At 43.6% G+C, this 20,000-nt stretch overlaps 1 protein-coding gene across 1 annotated transcript in view; it reads left to right on the plus strand.

Annotated features, from left to right (window-relative positions):
• The window catches only part of LOC116362166 (protein diaphanous homolog 3), a gene marked incomplete at its 3' end in the record, with an annotated part of 145,025 nt that overhangs the window by 117,116 nt on the left and 7,909 nt on the right, over positions 1–20,000 (plus strand). The window contains 1 exon segment of the mRNA XM_031816475.1: positions 15,170–15,265. Within this exon segment, the coding sequence (XP_031672335.1) occupies positions 15,170–15,265 (96 nt within the window).

The raw sequence follows: 20,000 nt of genomic DNA on the forward strand, positions 1-20,000 counted from the left end.
GAGAGAGAGACTGGGAGGAGGAGAGAGAGAGAGAGACTGGGTGGAGGAGAGATACTGGGAGAAGGAGAGAGAGAGACTGGGAGGAGGAGAGAGAGAGACTGGGAGGAGGAGAGAGAGAGAGAGGAGAGAGAGAGACTGCTCGGAGGAGAGAGAGACTGCTCGGAGGAGAGAGAGAGACTGGGCGGAGGAGAGAGAGAGACTGGGCGGAGGAGAGAGAGAGAACTGGGTGGAGGAGAGAGAGAGACTGGGAGGAGGAGAGAGAGAGACTGGGGAGGAGGAGAGAGAGAGACTGGAGGAGGAGAGAGAGAGACTGGGAGGAGGAGAGAGAGGCAGATATGCAGGTCATGCTGAGTATTCCTCTGTCCTGTCAGCCTGAGGGGAGCTAGCTCTGGTTTCAGATAGAGGATGCTTCCCTAATGGCTCCATATGCCCTATGTAGAGCATTACTTTTGGCCAGGGCTATATGGGCCCTGGTGAGAAGTAGTGCACTATAAAGCCAATAGTTAGGTGTACCTGGGGCACGAGGTAGTTAGGTGTACCTGGGGCACGAGGTAGTTAGGTGTACCTGGGGCACGAGGTAGTTAGGTGTACCTGGGGCACGAGGTAGTTAGGTGTACCTGGGGCACGAGGTAGTTAGGTGTACCTGGGGCACCAGGTAGTTAGGTTGTTCCTGAGGTACGAGGTAGTTAGGTGTACCTGGGGCACGAGGTAGTTAGGTGTACCTGGGGCACGAGGTAGTTAGGTGTACCTGGGGCACGAGGTAGTTAGGTGTACCTGGGGCACGAGGTAGTTAGGTGTACCTGGGGCACGAGGTAGTTAGGTGTACCTGGGGCACGAGGTAGTTAGGTGTACCTGGGGCACGAGGTAGTTAGGTGTACCTGGGGCACGAGGTAGTTAGGTGTACCTGGGGTACGAGGTAGTTAGGTGTACCTGGGGTACGAGGTAGTTAGGTGTACCTGGGGTACGAGGTAGTTAGGTGTACCTGGGGCACGAGGTAGTTAGGTGTACCTGAGGTACGAGGTAGTTAGGTGTACCTGGGGCACGAGGTAGTTAGGTGTACCTGGGGCACGAGGTAGTTAGGTGTACCTGGGGCACGAGGTAGTTAGGTGTACCTGGGGCACGAGGTAGTTAGGTGTACCTGAGGTACGAGGTAGTTAGGTGATTGATTGAGGTAATATCTACATGGTTGGTTTAGTTAGGTGTCTCCTCTCCTCTCCTCTCCTCTCCTCTCCTCTCCTCTCCTCTCCTCTCCTCTCCTCTCCTCTCCTCTCCTCTCCTCTCCTCTCCTCTCCTCTCCTCTCCTCTCCTCTCCTCTCCTCTCCTCTCCTCTCCTCTCCTCTCCTCTCCCTCTCCCTCTCCCTCTCCCTCTCCCTCTCCCTCTCCCTCTACTCTAATAACAATGATTTAGACCCTACCTGCATGACTGCCTTAATTGGCCATTAGAAACAACACTGGTTCAGTTCCTTTGCTTCTGCCTCAACCCCCTTGCCCTCCGCCTTCTGTGTGTGTGTGTGCTCGTCTCCAGAGAGTTGATGTTATCTGGATAATAGGCCATAAATAATGGGGTTTCATCAGGAAGAAACTAGAGAGAGAGAGTTCATATCCTGTCCTCTCTCGGGGAGTTAATCAGGGAGTTGATACACCAACTAGAGAGAGAGAGAGTTCACATCCTGTCCTCTCTCGGGGGGTTAATCAGGGAGTTGATACACCAACTAGAGAGAGAGAGTTCATATCCTGTCCTCTCTCGGGGAGTTAATCAGGGAGTTGATACACCAACTAGAGAGAGAGAGAGTTCATATCCTGTCCTCTCTCGGGGGGTTAATCAGGGAGTTGATACACCAACTAGAGAGAGAGAGTTCATATCCTGTCCTCTCTCGGGGAGTTAATCAGGGAGTTGATACAGCAACTAGAGAGAGAGTTCACATCCTGTCCTCTCTCGGGGGGTTAATCAGGGAGTTGATACACCAACTAGAGAGAGAGAGTTCATATCCTGTCCTCTCTCGGGGGGTTAATCAGGGAGTTGATACACCAACTAGAGAGAGAGTTCACATCCTGTCTACTAGAGAGAGAGTTCACATCCTGTCCTCTCTCTGTGAGTTAACTCTCTCTCTCTCTGTCTGTCTCTCTGTCTCTCTCTCTCTGTCTCTCTCTCTCGGTCTCTGTCTCTGTCTCTCTCTCTCTCTCTCTCTCTCTCTCGCTCTCTCTGTCTCTGTCTCTCTGCCTCTCTCTCTTTCTCTCTCTCTCTCTCTCTCTGTCTCTCTCTCGCTCTCTCTGTCTCTGTCTCGCTCTCTCTCTCTGTCTCTCTGCCTCTCTCTCTTTCTCTCTCTCTCTCTCTCTCTTTCTCTCTCTCTCTCTTTCTCTCTCTCTCTCTCTCTCTCTGTCCAGTATTTACCAGCTCTATCCTTCACATCCTGTCCTCTCTCAGGGAGTTGGTAAATACTAGAGAGAGAGAGAGAGAGTTAACTCCCTGAGAGGACAGGATGTGAAGGATAGAGATGGTAAATACTGGAGAGAGAGAGAGTTAACTCCCTGAGAGGACAGGATGTGAAGGATAGAGATGGTAAATACTGGAGAGAGAGAGAGTTAACTCCCTGAGAGGACAGGATGTGAAGGATAGAGATGGTAAATACTGGACAGAGAGAGTCACTTAGCAAGTGGAGTTCCTCCTCAAACACACACACTCACACTGGAAAGACAAACACACACACACTCTCTCTCTAGCCTCTGTGTCAATCTTATCCTTCCTCTGAGAACTAAGTCCTCTCCCATAGAGGACACACAATAAACCAAAATAGGACTCTCATAGGACTCTCATAGGACTCTCATAGGGCTCTCATAGGGCTCTCATAGGACTCTCATAGGACTCTCATAGGACTCTCATAGGGCTCTCATAGGACTCTCATAGGACTCTCATAGGACTCTCATAGGGCTCTCATAGGACTCTCATAGGACTCTCATAGGGCTCTCATAGGGCTCTCATAGGACTCTCATAGGACTCTCATAGGACTCATAGGTCAGAGATGCTGTGTGTGTGTGTGTGTGTGTGTCTGTGTCAGAGATGCTGTGTGTTGAACATCTTGACCATGTTCTGTTATAATCTCCACCCGGCACAGCCAGAAGAGGACTGGCCACCCCACATAGCCTGGTTCCTCTCTAGGTTTCTTCCTAGGTATTGGCCTTTCTAGGGAGTTTTTCCTAGCCACCGTGCTTCTCCACCTGCATTGCTTGCTGTTTGGGGTTTTAGGCTGGGTTTCTGTACAGCACTTTGAGATATCAGCTGATGTACGAAGGGCTATATAAATAAATTTGATTTGATTTGATTTGTGTGTGTGTGTCAGAGATGCTGTGTGTGTGTCAGAGATGCTGTGTGTGTGTGTGTGTGTGTCAGAGATGCTGTGTGTGTGTGTGTGTGTCAGAGATGCTGTGTGTGTGTGTGTCAGAGATGCTGTGTGTGTGTGTTAGAGATGCTGTGTGTGTGTGTCAGATATGCTGTGTGTGTGTCAGAGAGGGCAATGGGCGTCGCCTGCCTGGTGTATAAAGGGGAGTGGGCGTCGCCTGCCTGGTGTATAAAGGGGAGTGGGCGTCGCCTGCCTGGGGTATAAAGGGGAGTGGGCGTCGCCTGCCTGGGGTATAAAGGGGAGTGGGCGTCGCCTGCCTGGGGTATAAAGGGGAGTGGGCGTCGCCTGCCTGGGGTATAACGGGGAGTGGGCGTCGCCTGCCTGGGTATAACGGGGAGTGGGCGTCGCCTGCCTGGGGTATAACGGGGAGTGGGCGTCGCCTGCCTGGGGTATAACGGGGAGTGGGCGTCGCCTGCCTGGGGTATAAAGGGGAGTGGGCGTCGCCTGCCTGGGGTATAAAGGGGAGTGGGCGTCGCCTGCCTGGGGTATAAAGGGGAGTGGGCGTCGCCTGCATTAACCTTTCCCTTTAGTGGAGCTGGACGCAGGGAGGGCAGCGTTGGGAACCAGGACACGCGGTGTCAGCCAACACACACGCTCGTACCTCCATACGTACATCAGCTCAGGTGTTGGAGGTTCTCTCCTAGTTTATGATCCTCTCTGTCCCCAGAACACCCTCTCCTCCAGTGTGAATCACATCATTATGCATCAGCCAATTAAAACTTCTCGTTGGAGGGTCAGGGGTCGCTGGTTAATCAATCAGAGTCCAGCGGCCTGCGGGCGCTGTCAGCAGCCGCAATCTCTACCAGGAAGTGTAGGTGTTAGACAGCAGGAAGTGGTAGAGATAAGAAGAGCGAGAGTATGGGGTGTTCGGGCCAATCATAGAGGCATGATGAGTCCCAAATGACACCCTATGCCCTACATCGTTCACTACATTTGTCCGGGGTCCAATAGGGCTCTGGTCAGATGTAGTGCACTATTTCGTAGGGTAGGGTACCATTTGGGAATATAACCCTATCAGAGGAGACAGAGGCCTTATAGATATGAAGAGAGACACACACTGTGCTGCTGGGAAAACCAGGGATTTTACAGACTAATACACACACACACACACACACACACACACACACAGGCTCAGGTAATGAGTGTGGAAACATGTTTTCAAAAGAACATGCAACACTGCTGTCATTTGTAATGAGTCATTTATATATCCCTGGGCTTTAATGAATCACACAGAGGACCTACTGTGAGGATCAACCTCCCTGGATTTCAGCTGACAGTGACATGTCCAAACGGACATGCAGGGGATGTTATAGACCAGCCATCAGAGATATATCTGGTACATGTTATAGACCAGCCATCAGAGATATATCTGGTACATGTTATAGACCAGCCATCAGATATATCTGGTACATGTTATAGACCAGCCATCAGATATATATGGTACATGTTATAGACCAGCCATCAGATATATATGGTACATGTTATAGACCAGCCATCAGATATATATGGTACATGTTATAGACCAGCCATCAGATATATATGGTACATGTTATAGACCAGCCATCAGATATATATGGTACATGTTATAGACCAGCCATCAGATATATATGGTACATGTTATAGACCAGCCATTAGATATATATGGTACATGTTATAGACCAGCCATCAGATATATATCTGGTACATGTTATAGAGACTAGTCATCAGATATATATGGTACATGTTATAGACCAGCCATCAGATATATATCTGGTACATGTTATACAGACTAGTCATCAGATATATCTGGTACATGTTATAGAGACTAGTCATCAGAGATATATCTGGTACATGTTATAGAGACTAGTCATCAGAGATATATCTGGTACATGTTATAGAGACTAGTCATCAGATATATATCTGGTACATGTTATAGAGACTAGTCATCAGAGATATATCTGGTACATGTTACAGAGACTAGTCATCAGATATATATATGGTACATGTTAGCTAGCTACAATTAGCATCGCTAGCTAGCTACAATTAGCCTCGCTATCTAGATGAAATTAGCCTCCCTAGCTAGCTACAATTAACATTGTTAGATAGCTAGCTACAATTAACCTTGCTAGCAAGCTACAATTAGCCTATCTTGATATCCAACACAACTTCATGGCACTATTCAAATAGTCAAATTATTTCTCCATCCTTAGCGGGCCAGCCCACTAGCAATTGGAGCTTCAGCCAATGAGCTTCAGCCAATGAGCTTCAGCCAATGAGCTTCACACAGCAGAGTAAGAGAGAACAGGGGTGTGTGGTACACATAGCTGCACGTTGTCGGGGACCACTCTTCGCTAGTGGGGATAACTTTGAGAACTAATGGCTAAAGAAGTATGCAAAAGTATCGTAGAATCTCTTTTAATGTTCATTGATAAAATATTTTAACTATAATAGTATGAGTGGGTTGTAAAGTGGTCTTCCTGGTGAATGGAAAAGGGGTCTGTAATAGTCATGTCTCTCTCTGCCTTTTCAAAAGGCTTCTCTCTCTCTCTCTCTGTACTCCTGATGCTTTGACAGCATGATGCTCTGAGTTGCCGGGCGACGGCAAAATTGCCTGTTTTCATTTCAAAAGCTCCTTTTCTTGCTTTCTCAGAATCGCTGAATGACCCCCCCCCCCCCCCCCCCCCCCCCCCTCACCTCCAAATCACAGACACACACAGATACATCACACTGTCTTTCTGTGGACCATTCTCTCTTCTATACATTTTTCATGTTCCCTCTTTTTTTCTTATCTTTAAAAAAAAAACTCCTTTCACACAACCTCTCTCTCTCCTCTTATTTCTCTGTGCTCTCTTTTTCTCCGCTTCCTCTTTTTCTCTGCTTCCTGTTTTCTCATCTTCCTGTTTTCTCATCTTCCTGTTTTCTCATCTTCCTGTTTTCTCCTCTTCCTGTTTTCTCCTCTTCCTGTTTTCTCCTCTTCCTGTTTTCTCCTCTTCCTGTTTTCTCCTCTTCCTGTTTTCTCCTCTTCCTGTTTTCTCCTCTTCCTGTTTTTCTCATCTTCCTCTTTTTCCTCATCTTCCTCTTTTCCTCCTCTCTCACTGCTCACCGAAGACTGTGAAGAGAGTGAGCCTACCGAAGTGCCACGTAAGTCATCATGGGTGTTTTTTAGGGGTGGGGGGTGTTGTCACCCTTGTGTTGGTTCCTCTACACCCTTCTGTGACCAGTGGTCCTTGACTGAGCCATGTACCCGTACACCCCTTCCTCTGTATCCCTCTACCCCTTCCACTGTAACATCCCCCTACACCTTCACTGTAACATCCCTCTACCCCTTCACTGTAACATCCCTCTACCCCTTCACTGTAACATCCCTCTACCCCTTCCACTGTAACATCCCCCTACCCCTTCACTGTAACATCCCTCTACCCCTTCACTGTAACATCCCTCTACCCCTTCACTGTAACATCCCTCTACCCCTTCACTGTAACATCCCTCTACCCCTTCACTGTAACATCCCTCTACCCCTTCCACTGTAACATCCTCCTACCCCTTCCACTGTAACATCCCCTTATCCCTTCACTGTAACATCCCTCTACCCCTTCACTGTAACATCCCCATACCCATTCCACTGTAACATCCCCCTACCCCTTCACTGTAACATCCCCCTACCCCTTCCACTGTAACATCCCCCTACCCCTTCCACTGTAACATCCCCCTACCCCTTCCACTGTAACATCGCCCTTCACTGTAACATCCCCCTTCACTGTAACATCCCTCTTCACTGTAACATCCCTCTACCCCTTCCACTGTAACATCCCCTTCACTGTAACATCCCTCTACCCCTTCCACTGTAACATCCCCCTTCACTGTAACATCCCTCTACCCCTTCCACTGTAACATCCCCCTTCCACTGTAACATCCCTCTACCCCTCCACTGTAACATCCCTCTACCCCTTCCACTGTAACATCCCCCTTCACTGTAACATCCCTCTACCCCTTCCACTGTAACATCCCCCTTCACTGTAACATCCCCTACCCCTTCCACTGTAACATCCCCCTACCCCTTCCACTGTAACATCCCCCTTCACTGTAACATCCCTCTACCCCTTCACTGTAACATCCCCGGGGTGTCTGAAATGGCTCTTGGTGATGTTTGACCATTCCCTTGACTGTGTTGACCATTCCCTTGACTGTGTTGACCAATCCCATGACTGTGTTGACCAATCCCTTGACTGTGTTGACCATTCCCTTGACTGTGTTGACCATTCCCTTGACTGTGTTGACCATTCCCTTGACTGTGTTGACCATTCCCTTGACTGTGTTGACTTGACCATTCCCCTGACTGTGTTGACCATTCCCCTGACTGTGTTGACCATTCCCCTGACTGTGTTTGGACTACAATTGAAGATTTGGGGAGGCAGGTACCTAGTGGTTACAGGGGGGTGGCAGGAAGCCTAGTGGTTAGAGGGGGGTGGCAGGAAGCCTAGTGGTTAGAGTGGGGTGGCAGGAAGCCTAGTGGTTAGAGGGGAGGCAGGTAGCCTAGTGGTTAGAGCGGAGGCAGGTAGCCTAGTGGTTAGAGCGGAGGCAGGTAGCCTAGTGGTTAGAGGGGGGAGGCAGGTAGCCTAGTGGTTAGAGGGGGGAGGCAGGTAGCCTAGTGGTTAGAGGGGGGAGGCAGGTAGCCTAGTGGTTAGAGGGGGGAGGCAGGTAGCCTAGTGGTTAGAGGGGGGAGGCAGGTAGCCTAGTGGTTAGAGGGGGGAGGCAGGTAGCCTAGTGGTTAGAGGGGGAGGCAGGTAGCCTAGTGGTTAGAGGGGGAGGCAGGTAGCCTAGTGGTTAGAGGGGAGAGGCAGGTAGCCTAGTGGTTAGAGGGGGGAGGAAGGTAGCCTAGTGGTTAGAGGGGGAGGCAGGTAGCCTAGTGGTTAGAGGGGGGAGGCAGGTAGCCTAGTGGTTAGAGGGGGAGACAGGGTAGCCTAGTGGTTAGAGGGGGAGGCAGGTAGCCTAGTGGTTAGAGGGGGAGGTAGGTAGCCTAGTGGTTTAGAGCATTGGATTAGTAACCGAAAGGTTGCTAGATCGAATCGCTGAGCTGACAAGGTACAAATCTGTAGTTCTGTCCCTGAACAAGGCAGTTAACCCACTGTTCCCTGGTAGGCCATCATTGAAAATAATAACTTGTTCTTAACTAACTTGCCTAGTTAAATCAAGGTTAAAATATCTAAAGTTCTGTTAAATCTTCAAGGCTTCACTCCCAAACACTCCTGCACCTCCTCTTCTCCCCTCCTGTCCTCCTTCTTCTCCTCTTCCTCACTCATAACAATCCTATAAACTTAGTAACTAGATCTACCATAGCTAACAGACTTAGTAACTAGATCTACCATAGCTAACAGACTTAGTAACTAGATCTACCGTAGCTAACAGACTTAGTAACTAGATCTACCGTAGCTAACAGACTTAGTAACTAGATCTACCGTAGCTAACATACTTAGTAACTAGATCTACCGTAGCTAACAGACTTAGTAACTAGATCTACCGTAGCTAACAGACTTAGTAACTAGATCTACCGTAGCTAACAGACTTAGTAACTAGATCTACCGTAGCTAACAGACTTAGTAACTAGATCTACCATAGCTAACAGACTTAGCTAGATCTACCACAGCTAACAGACTTAGTAACTAGATCTACCACAGCTAACATACTTAGCAACTAGATCTACCGTAGCTAACATACTTAGCTAACAGACTTTGTAACTAGATCTACCATAGACTTAGCTAACAGACTTAGTAACTAGATATACCATAGCTAACAGACTTAGTAACTACATCTACCGTGGCTAACAGACTTAGTAACTACATCTACCATAGCTAACAGACTTGGTAACTAGAAATACCATAGCTAACAGACTTAGTAACTACATCTACCGTGGCTAACATACTTAGCTAACATACTTAGTCTCTAGATCTAATGTAGCTAACATACTTAGCTAACATACTTAGTAACTGCATCTACCGTAGCCAACAGACTTAGTAACTAGATCTACCATAGCTAACAGACTTAGTAACTAGATCTACCGTAGCTAAAAGACTTGATAACTACATGTACCTTAGCTAACAGACTTGGTTAACATACTTAATAACTAGATCTACCACAGCTAACATACTTAGCTAACAGACTTAGTAACTAGATCTACCGTAGCTAACATACTTAGCTAACAGACATTGTAACTAGATCTACCATAGACTTAGCTAACTAGATATACCATAGCTAACAGACTTGGTAACTAGATATACCATAGCTAACAGACTTAGTAACTACATCTACCGTAGCTAACATACTTAGTAACTAGATCTACCATAGCTAACAGACTTAGTAACTAGATCTACCATAGCTAACAGACTTAGTGACTAGATCTACCATAGCTAACACACTTAGTAACTAGATCTACCATAGCTAACACACTTAGTAACAAGATCTACCATAGCTAACATACTTAGTAATTTTAACTAGATCTACCATAGCTAACAGACTTAGTAACTAGATCTACCGTAGCTAACATACTTAGCTAACAGACATTGTAACTAGATCTACCATAGACTTAGCTAACTAGATATACCATAGCTAACAGACTTGGTAACTAGATATACCATAGCTAACAGACTTAGTAACTACATCTACCGTAGCTAACATACTTAGTAACTAGATCTACCATAGCTAACAGACTTAGTAACTAGATCTACCATAGCTAACAGACTTAGTAACTAGATCTACCATAGCTAACACACTTAGTAACTAGATCTACCATAGCTAACACACTTAGTAACAAGATCTACCATAGCTAACATACTTAGTAATTTTAACTAGATCTAACATACTTAGTAACTAGATCTACCATAGCTAACATACTTATCTAACAGACTTAGTAACTAGATCTACCGTAGCTAACATACTTAGCTAACAGACTTAGTAACTAGATCTACCATAGCTAACACATTTTTAGCTAACAGATTTAGTAACTAGATCTACCATAGCTAACATACTTATCTAACAGACTTAGTAACTAGATCTACCGTAGCTAACATACTTTTAGCTAACAGACTTAGTAACTAGATCTACCGTAGCTAACATACTTTTAGCTAACAGACTTAGTAACTAGATCTACCGTAGCTATCATACTTAGTAACTAGATCTACCCTAGCTAACATACTTAGTAACTAGATCTACTGTAGCTAACATACTTAGTAACTAGATCTACCGTAGCTAACAGACTTAGTAACTAGATCTACCGTAGCTAACAGACTTAGTAACTAGATCTACCGTAGCTAACAGACTTAGTAACTAGATCTACCATAGCTAACAGACTTAGTAACTAGATCTACCGTAGCTAACAGACTTAGTAACTAGATCTACCATAGCTAACATACTTAGTAACTAGATCTACCATAGCTAACAGACTTAATAACTAGATATACTGTAGCTAACATACTTAGGTAACATACTTAGTAACTAGATCTACCATAGCTAACAGACTTAGTAACTAGGTCTACCATAGCTAACATACTTAGCTAACAGACGTAGTAACTAGATCTACCATAGCTAACAGACTTAGTAACTAGATCTACCATAGCTAACATACGTAGCTAACAGACTTAGTAACTAGATCTACCATAGCTAACATACTTAGCTAACAGACTTAGTAACTAGATCTACCATAGCTAACAGACTTAGTAACTAGATCTACCATAGCTAACAGACTTAGTAACTAGATCTACCATAGCTAACACACTTAGTAACTAGATCTACCATAGCTAACACACTTAGTAACAAGATCTACCATAGCTAACATACTTAGTAATTTTAACTAGATCTAACATACTTAGTAACTAGATCTACCATAGCTAACATACTTATCTAACAGACTTAGTAACTAGATCTACCGTAGCTAACATACTTTTAGCTAACAGACTTAGTAACTAGATCTACCGTAGCTAACATACTTTTAGCTAACAGACTTAGTAACTAGATCTACCGTAGCTATCATACTTAGTAACTAGATCTACCCTAGCTAACATACTTAGTAACTAGATCTACTGTAGCTAACATACTTAGTAACTAGATCTACCGTAGCTAACAGACTTAGTAACTAGATCTACCGTAGCTAACAGACTTAGTAACTAGATCTACCGTAGCTAACAGACTTAGTAACTAGATCTACCATAGCTAACAGACTTAGTAACTAGATCTACCGTAGCTAACAGACTTAGTAACTATATCTACCATAGCTAACATACTTAGTAACTAGATCTACCATAGCTAACAGACTTAATAACTAGATATACTGTAGCTAACATACTTAGGTAACATACTTAGTAACTAGATCTACCATAGCTAACAGACTTAGTAACTAGGTCTACCATAGCTAACATACTTAGCTAACAGACGTAGTAACTAGATCTACCATAGCTAACAGACTTAGTAACTAGATCTACCATAGCTAACATACGTAGCTAACAGACTTAGTAACTAGATCTACCATAGCTAACATACTTAGCTAACAGACTTAGTAACTAGATCTACCATAGCTAACAGACTTAGTAACTAGATCTACCATAGCTAACATACTTAGTAACTAGATCTACCATAGCTAACATACTTAGTAACTAGATATACCATAGCTAACAGACTTAGTAACTAGATCTACCATAGCTAACAGACTTAGTAACTAGATCTACCATAGCTAACATACTTAGTAACTAGATATACCATAGCTAACAGACTTAGTAACTAGATATACCATAGCTAACAAACTTAGTAACGACATCTACCGTAGCTAACATACTTAGCTAACAGACTTAGTAACTAGATCTACCATAGCTAACAGACTTAGTAACTAGATATACCGTAGCTAACATACTTAGCTAACATACTTAGTAACTAGATCTACCATAGCTAACATACGTAGCTAACAGACTTAGTAACTAGATCTACCATAGCTAACATACTTAGTAACTAGATCTACCATAGCTAACAGACTTAGCTAACAGACTTAGTAACTAGATCTACCATAGCTAACATACTTAGTAACTAGATATACCATAGCTAACAGACTTAGTAACTAGATCTACCATAGCTAACATACTTAGTAACTAGATATACCATAGCTAACAGACGTAGTAACTAGATCTACCATAGCTAACAGACTTAGTAACTAGATCTACCATAGCTAACAGACTTAGTAACTAGATCTACCATAGCTAACATACTTAGTAACTAGATCTACCATAGCTAACAGACTTAATAACTAGATATACTGTAGCTAACATACTTAGGTAACATACTTAGTAACTAGATCTACCATAGCTAACAGACTTAGTAACTAGGTCTACCATAGCTAACATACTTAGCTAACAGACGTAGTAACTAGATCTACCATAGCTAACAGACTTAGTAACTAGATCTACCATAGCTAACATACGTAGCTAACAGACTTAGTAACTAGATCTACCATAGCTAACATACTTAGCTAACAGACTTAGTAACTAGATCTACCATAGCTAACAGACTTAGTAACTAGATCTACCATAGCTAACATACTTAGTAACTAGATCTACCATAGCTAAAATACTTAGTAACTAGATATACCATAGCTAACAGACTTAGTAACTAGATCTACCATAGCTAACAGACTTAGTAACTAGATCTACCATAGCTAACATACGTAGCTAACAGACTTAGTAACTAGATATACCATAGCTAACAGACTTAGTAACTAGATATACCATAGCTAACAAACTTAGTAACGACATCTACCGTAGCTAACATACTTAGCTAACAGACTTAGTAACTAGATCTACCATAGCTAACAGACTTAGTAACTAGATATACCGTAGCTAACATACTTAGCTAACATACTTAGTAACTAGATCTACCATAGCTAACATACGTAGCTAACAGACTTAGTAACTAGATCTACCATAGCTAACATACTTAGTAACTAGATCTACCATAGCTAACAGACTTAGCTAACAGACTTAGTAACTAGATCTACCATAGCTAACATACTTAGTAACTAGATATACCATAGCTAACAGACTTAGTAACTAGATCTACCATAGCTAACATACTTAGTAACTAGATCTACCATAGCTAACATACTTAGTAACTAGATATACCATAGCTAACAGACTTAGTAACTAGATATACCATAGCTAACAGACTTAGTAACTAGATATACCGTAGCTAACATACTTAGCTAACATACTTAGTAACTAGATCTACCATAGCTAACAGACGTAGTAACTAGATCTACCATAGCTAACAGACTTAGTAACTAGATCTACCATAGCTAACATACTTAGTAACGACATCTACCGTAGCTAACATACGTAGCTAACAGACTTAGTAACTAGATCTACCGTAGCTAACATACGTAGCTAACAGACTTAGTAACTAGATCTACCATAGCTAACAGACTTAGTAACTAGATCTACCATAGTTAACAGACTTAGTAACTAGATCTACCATAGCTAACATACTTAGCTAACATACTTAGTAACTAGATATACCATAGCTAACATACTTAGTAACTAGATATACCATAGCTAACAGACTTAGTAACTAGATCTACCATAGCTAACAGACTTAGTAACTAGATCTACCATAGCTAACATACTTAGTAACGACATCTACCGTAGCTAACATACGTAGCTAACAGACTTAGTAACTAGATCTACCGTAGCTAACATACGTAGCTAACAGACTTAGTAACTAGATCTACCATAGCTAACAGACTTAGTAACTAGATCTACCATAGCTAACAGACTTAGCTAACATACTTAGTAACGACATCTACCGTAGCTAACATACTTAGTAACTAGATCTACCATAGCTAACAGACTTAGTAACTACATCTACCGTAGCTAACATACTTAGCTAACAGACATAGTAACTAGATCTACTGTAACAATGGACTGTTTTCTTCTGTTGTGTGTGTGTTGATGGGAGCCAATGGGATTACTCCTGCAGAGGCCTCCCAGGGCCAAACACAGACCTCTTTACATTTTAATTAAGCCCAGTGTTTTAGGGAAAGGAAAGGAGAAACTCCAAACGGAGGCTCTTCCTTTTTCCTCAAGATTAACCTCCGCTCTTTCCCACTTCTACCACACACACACACACACACACACACACACACACACACACACACACACACACACACACACACACACACACACACACACACTACTGCCTCCTGCACCACCCGGCTCTGCCAGCGCCGTAATTAGAACACAAGACAATTACCCAGCTTCCTCTTGGGAGGCACATTTTGTTCTCTTAATCTGGTGTCTTAAATAATTAAAGCAGCCATGAAACCCCATGTTGTCTCTCTCCCCAATACTCCCCCGGTCTCTATCTGATCTCTGTCTCCTCTCCTCTAACCCTCTGTTACTGTAGTGAGGTTGAGGAGGTGCACTGCTGTTTGCTCTCTCTATCTCCTCTCGTCTCTGTGTGTAACAGTGTGTAACAGTGTGTGTGTAACAGTGTGTGTGTGTGTGTAACAGTGTGTAACAGTGTGTGTGTGTGTGTGTAACAGTGTGTGTGTGTGTGTGTAACAGTGTGTGTGTGTGTAACAGTGTGTGTGTGTGACAGTGTGTAACAGTGTGTGTGTGTGTGACAGTGTGTAACAGTGTGTGTGTGACAGTGTGTAACAGTGTGTGTGTGTGACAGTGTGTAACATTGTGTGTGTGACAGTGTGTAACAGTGTGTGTGTAACAGTGTGTGTGACAGTGTGTAACAGTGTGTGTCTCTTTCAGCCGTCCAGGATGAACAGGGTCTGGAAGCAAAGAGATCCATCAAGAAGAGGATCAAACAACTGAAGGTGCTGGACCCAAAGATCGCCCAGAACCTCTGTGAGTACTGACACACACACACACACACACACACACAAAGATCGACCAGAACCTCTGTGAGTACTGAGACACACACACACACACACACACACACACAAAGATCGACCAGAACCTCTGTGAGTACTGAGACACACACACACACAAAGATCGACCAGAACCTCTGTGAGTACTGAGACACACACACACACACACACACAAAGATCGCCCAGAACCTCTGTGAGTATTGAGACACACACACACACACACAGATCGCCCAGAACCTCTGTGAGTATTGAGACACATACACACACACACACACACAAAGATCGACCAGAACCTCTGTGAGTACTGAGACACACACTGTTAACATCTAAGTTACACACTAGAGGTCGACCGATTATTGGAGGACCAAAAAAAAATCCGATACCGATTAATCGGACCATTGTTTTTACATGTATTTGTAATAATGACAATTACAACGATACTAACTTAATATAATACATCAATAAAATCAATTTAGCCTCAAATAAATAATGAAACATGTTCAATTTGGTTTAAATAATGCAAAAACAAAGTGTTGGAGAAGAAAGTAAAAGTGCAATATGTGCCATGTAAGAAAGCTAACGTTTCAGTTCCTTGCTCAGAACATGAGAACATATGAAAGCTGGTGGTTCCTTTTAACATGAGTCTTCAATATTCCCAGGTAAGATGTTTTAGGTTGTAGTTATTATAGGAATTATAGGACTATTTCCCTCTATACCATTTGTATTTCATTAACCTTTGACTATTGGATGTTCTTATAGGCACTTTAGTATTGCCAGTGTAACAGTATAGCTTCCGTCCCCCTCCTCGCTCCTCCCTGGGCTCGAACCAGGAACACATCGACAACAGCCACCCTCGAAGCAGCGTTACCCATGCAGAGCAAGGGGAACAACCACTCCAAGTCTCAGAGCGAGTGACGTTTGAAACGCTATTAGCGCGCACCTCGCTAACTAGCTAGCCATTTCACATCGGTTACACCAGCCTCATCTCGGGAGTTGATAGAGTTGGAAGTCATAAACAGCTGCTGGAAATCGCAGTAAAGTGCTGTTTGAATGAATGCTTGCGAGCCTGCTGGTGCCTACCACCCCTCAGTCAGACTGCTCTATCAAATCATAGACTTAGTTATAACATAATTAACACACAGAAATACGAGCCTTTAGGTCATTAATATGGTCGAATCCGGAAACTATCATCCCGAAAACAAAACATTTATTCTTTCAGTAAAATATGAAACCGTTCCGTATTTTATCTAACGGGTGGCATCCATCAGTCTAAATATTCCTGTTATATTGCACAACCTTCAATGTTATGTCATAATTACCTAAAGTTCTGGCAAATTAGTTCGCAACGAGCCAGGCAGCCCAAACTGTTGCATATACACTGACTCAAATGACACAATTTCACCTGGTTAATATTACTGCTACGCACTAGATAAACTAGTAATATCATCAACCATGTGTAGTTAACTAGTGATTATGATTGATTGATCGTTTTTTATAAGATAGGTTTAATGCTAGTTAACAACTTACCTTGACTTACTGCATTCACGTAACAGGCAGTCTCCTTGTGGAGTGCAATGAGAGGCAGGTGGTTAGAGTGTTGGACTAGTTAACTGTAAGGTTGCAAGAATGGATCTCCAGAGCTGACAATCTGTCGTTCTGCCCCTGAACGAGGCAGTTAACCCACTGTTCCTAAGCCGTCATTGAAAATAAGAATTTGTTCTTAACTGACTTGCCTGGTTAAATAAAGGTTAAATAAAGGTGTAACAAAAAAAAAAACGTTTTTTAAAATCGGCCAAATCGGCCAACCCCTAACCCGATTGTTATGAAAGCTTGAAATCGGCCCTCTATTACACACATGTTGTTATTTTATCCCTGATGGGGACCTAAAATGTGTTTCCCTTCAAAGTCCTGTTTTCCCTGACCTCTAACCCTAATTGTAAACCTAACCCTAATTGTAAACATAAACCTAACCTAATTGTAATTCTAACCCTAATTGTATTTCTAACCCTAATTGTAATTCTAACCCTAATTGTATACCTAACCCTAATTGTAAACCTAAACCTAATTGTAAACCTAAACCTAATTGTAAACCTAAACCTAATTGTAAACCTAAACCTAATTGTAAACCTAAACCTAATTGTAAACCTAAACCTAATTGTAAACCTAAACCTAATTGTAAACCTAAACCTAATTGTAAACCTAAACCTAATTGTAAACCTAAACCTAATTGTAAACCTAAACCTAATTGTAAACTTAAACCTAACCCTAATTGTAAACTTAACCCTAATTGTAAACCAAACCCTAATTGTAATTCTAACCCTAAGTCTAAACCTAACCCTGAGCCTAGTAAAATAGCCTTGGTCCTTATGGGGATGTCCCAACGAGGGAGAATTTTCCTTGTTTTAGTCTCCTTGGGGGTTAGACTTTAGAGGATTTTACATTCCCACACGGATAGATGAACCAACCAACACACACACAGAGACACACACACACACCTGTTTCAAACATACCTCAGAACATGTGTCAATATTGCCTTTCAATCCAGTCTGGTTTAAAACATCTGCAGTAAAGCAGTTAGTGGAATAGTGAGACCAGGGCATTAGTGGAATAGTGAGACCAGGGCGTGACATTAGTGGAATAGTGAGACCAGGGCGTGACATTAGTGGAATAGTAAGACCAGGGCGTGACATTAGTGGAATAGTAAGACCAGGGCATGACATTAGTGGAATAGTAAGACCAGGGCGTGACATTAGTGGAATAGTAAGACCAGGGCGTGACATTAGTGGAATAGTAAGACCAGGGCGTGACATTAGTGGAATAGTAAGACCAGGGCGTTACATTAGTGGAATAGTAAGACCAGGGCGTGACATTAGTGGAATAGTAAGACCAGGGCGTGACATTAGTGGAATAGTAAGACCAGGGCGTGACATTAGTGGAATAGTAAGACCAGGGCGTGACATTAGTGGAATAGTAAGACCAGGGCGTGACATTAGTGGAATAGTAAGACCAGGGCGTTACATTAGTGGAATAGTAAGACCAGGGCGTTACATTAGTGGAATAGTAAGACCAGGGCGTGACATTAGTGGAATAGTAAGACCAGGGCGTGACATTAGTGGAATAGTAAGACCAGGGCGTGACATTAGTGGAATACTAAGACCAGGGCGTGACATTAGAGGAATAGTAAGACCAGGGCGTGACATTAGTGGAATACTAAGACCAGGGCGTGACATTAGTGGAATACTAAGACCAGGGCGTGACATTAGTGGAATAGTAAGACCAGGGCGTGACATTAGTGGAATAGTAAGACCAGGGCGTGACATTAGTGGAATACTAAGACCAGGGCGTGACATTAGTGGAATAGTAAGACCTCTGATCTCTGTGTGTTTTCTCCAGTTCCTCATTGATCTCTGATCCAGGTCCTCGTTGATCTGTGTGTTTTCTCCAGTTCCTCATTGATCTCTGTGTGTTTTCTCCAGTTCCTCGTTGATATCTGCTGGGTTCCTGTGTTTCTCACCATCGCCGGCTTCAGCTGTAGGATGTAGGAACTGTAGAAGTGGTGCTTGTTATAAGGAACGAGTCCCAAATGGCTACCTAGATAGTGGCTACTCCTTATTCAGGCCCGTTGGTCTAAAGTAGTTTCCTGTATAGGGGAATAGGGTGCTGTTTTGGGAAGCAGCCCAGTGTTCGTGTTGGTCATTATTATGTGTAGATGTGGAGTATAGAGAGGCGTAGGAGGCAGAGACGGAGAGATGGAGAGAACACTCACTCATCCGTCAGTCAGTCACTCAAACATAGAGGTCAGAGGTCAGCTGTATAAATGCTTCTCCTCTTTCTCTCTCTCTCTCTCTCTCTCTCTGTCTCTCTCTCTCTGTCTCTCTCTGTCTCTCTCTGTCTCTCTCTGTCTCTCTCTGTCTCTCTCTCTCTGTCTCTCTCTGTCTCTCTCTCTCTCTCTCAATTTCTTTCTTTTCAACTTGCTTTTGACTTCTATCTCTAACTTTCTGTGGTTTCTTTCTTTCTGGTGAATATTTGTTTGTACTCTCGGGATCTGCACAAAGAGAATAGGAAGTTAGCATTGTCTCTATCGCTCTCTCTCTTTCCTTCCTTCCTTCCTCTCTCTCTTTCCTTCCTCTCTCTCTCTTTCCTTCCTTCCTTCCTTCCTTCCTTCCTTCCTTCCTTCCTTCCTTCCTTCCTTCCTTCCTTCCTTCCTTCCTTCCTTCCTTCCTTCCTTCCTTCCTTCCTTCCTTCCTTCCTTCCTCTCTCTTTCCTTCCTTCCTTCCTCTCTCTCTCTTTCTTTCCTTCCTTCCTCTCTCTCTTTCCTTCCTTTCTCTCTCTCTTTCCTTCCTTCCTTCCGTCCTCTCTCGCTCTTTCCTTTCTTCCTTCCTTCCTCTCTCGCTCTTTCCTTTCTTCTCTCTCTCCTTCCTCTCCTCTTTACATCTGTTAGTCTTCTCTCTCCTTCCTCTCCTTCCTCTCTCCTTTCTTTTTCTCAATATGTCTTCTCCTCTCTCTCCTTCCTCTCCTCTCTCCTTCCTCTCCTCTCTCCTCTCTCTCCTCTCTACATCTCAGTAGGTATTCTCCTCTCTCTCCTTCCTCTCCTCTCTCCTCTCTCTCCTTCCTCTCCTATCTCCTCTCTCTCCTTCCTCTCCTCTCTCCTCTCTCTCCTTCCTCTCCTCTCTCCTCTCTCTCCTTCCTCTCCTCTCTCCTCTCTCTCCTTC

This window comes from Oncorhynchus kisutch, unplaced genomic scaffold, assembly GCF_002021735.2.
Source record: "Oncorhynchus kisutch isolate 150728-3 unplaced genomic scaffold, Okis_V2 scaffold802, whole genome shotgun sequence".
Lineage (NCBI taxonomy): Eukaryota > Metazoa > Chordata > Actinopteri > Salmoniformes > Salmonidae > Oncorhynchus > Oncorhynchus kisutch.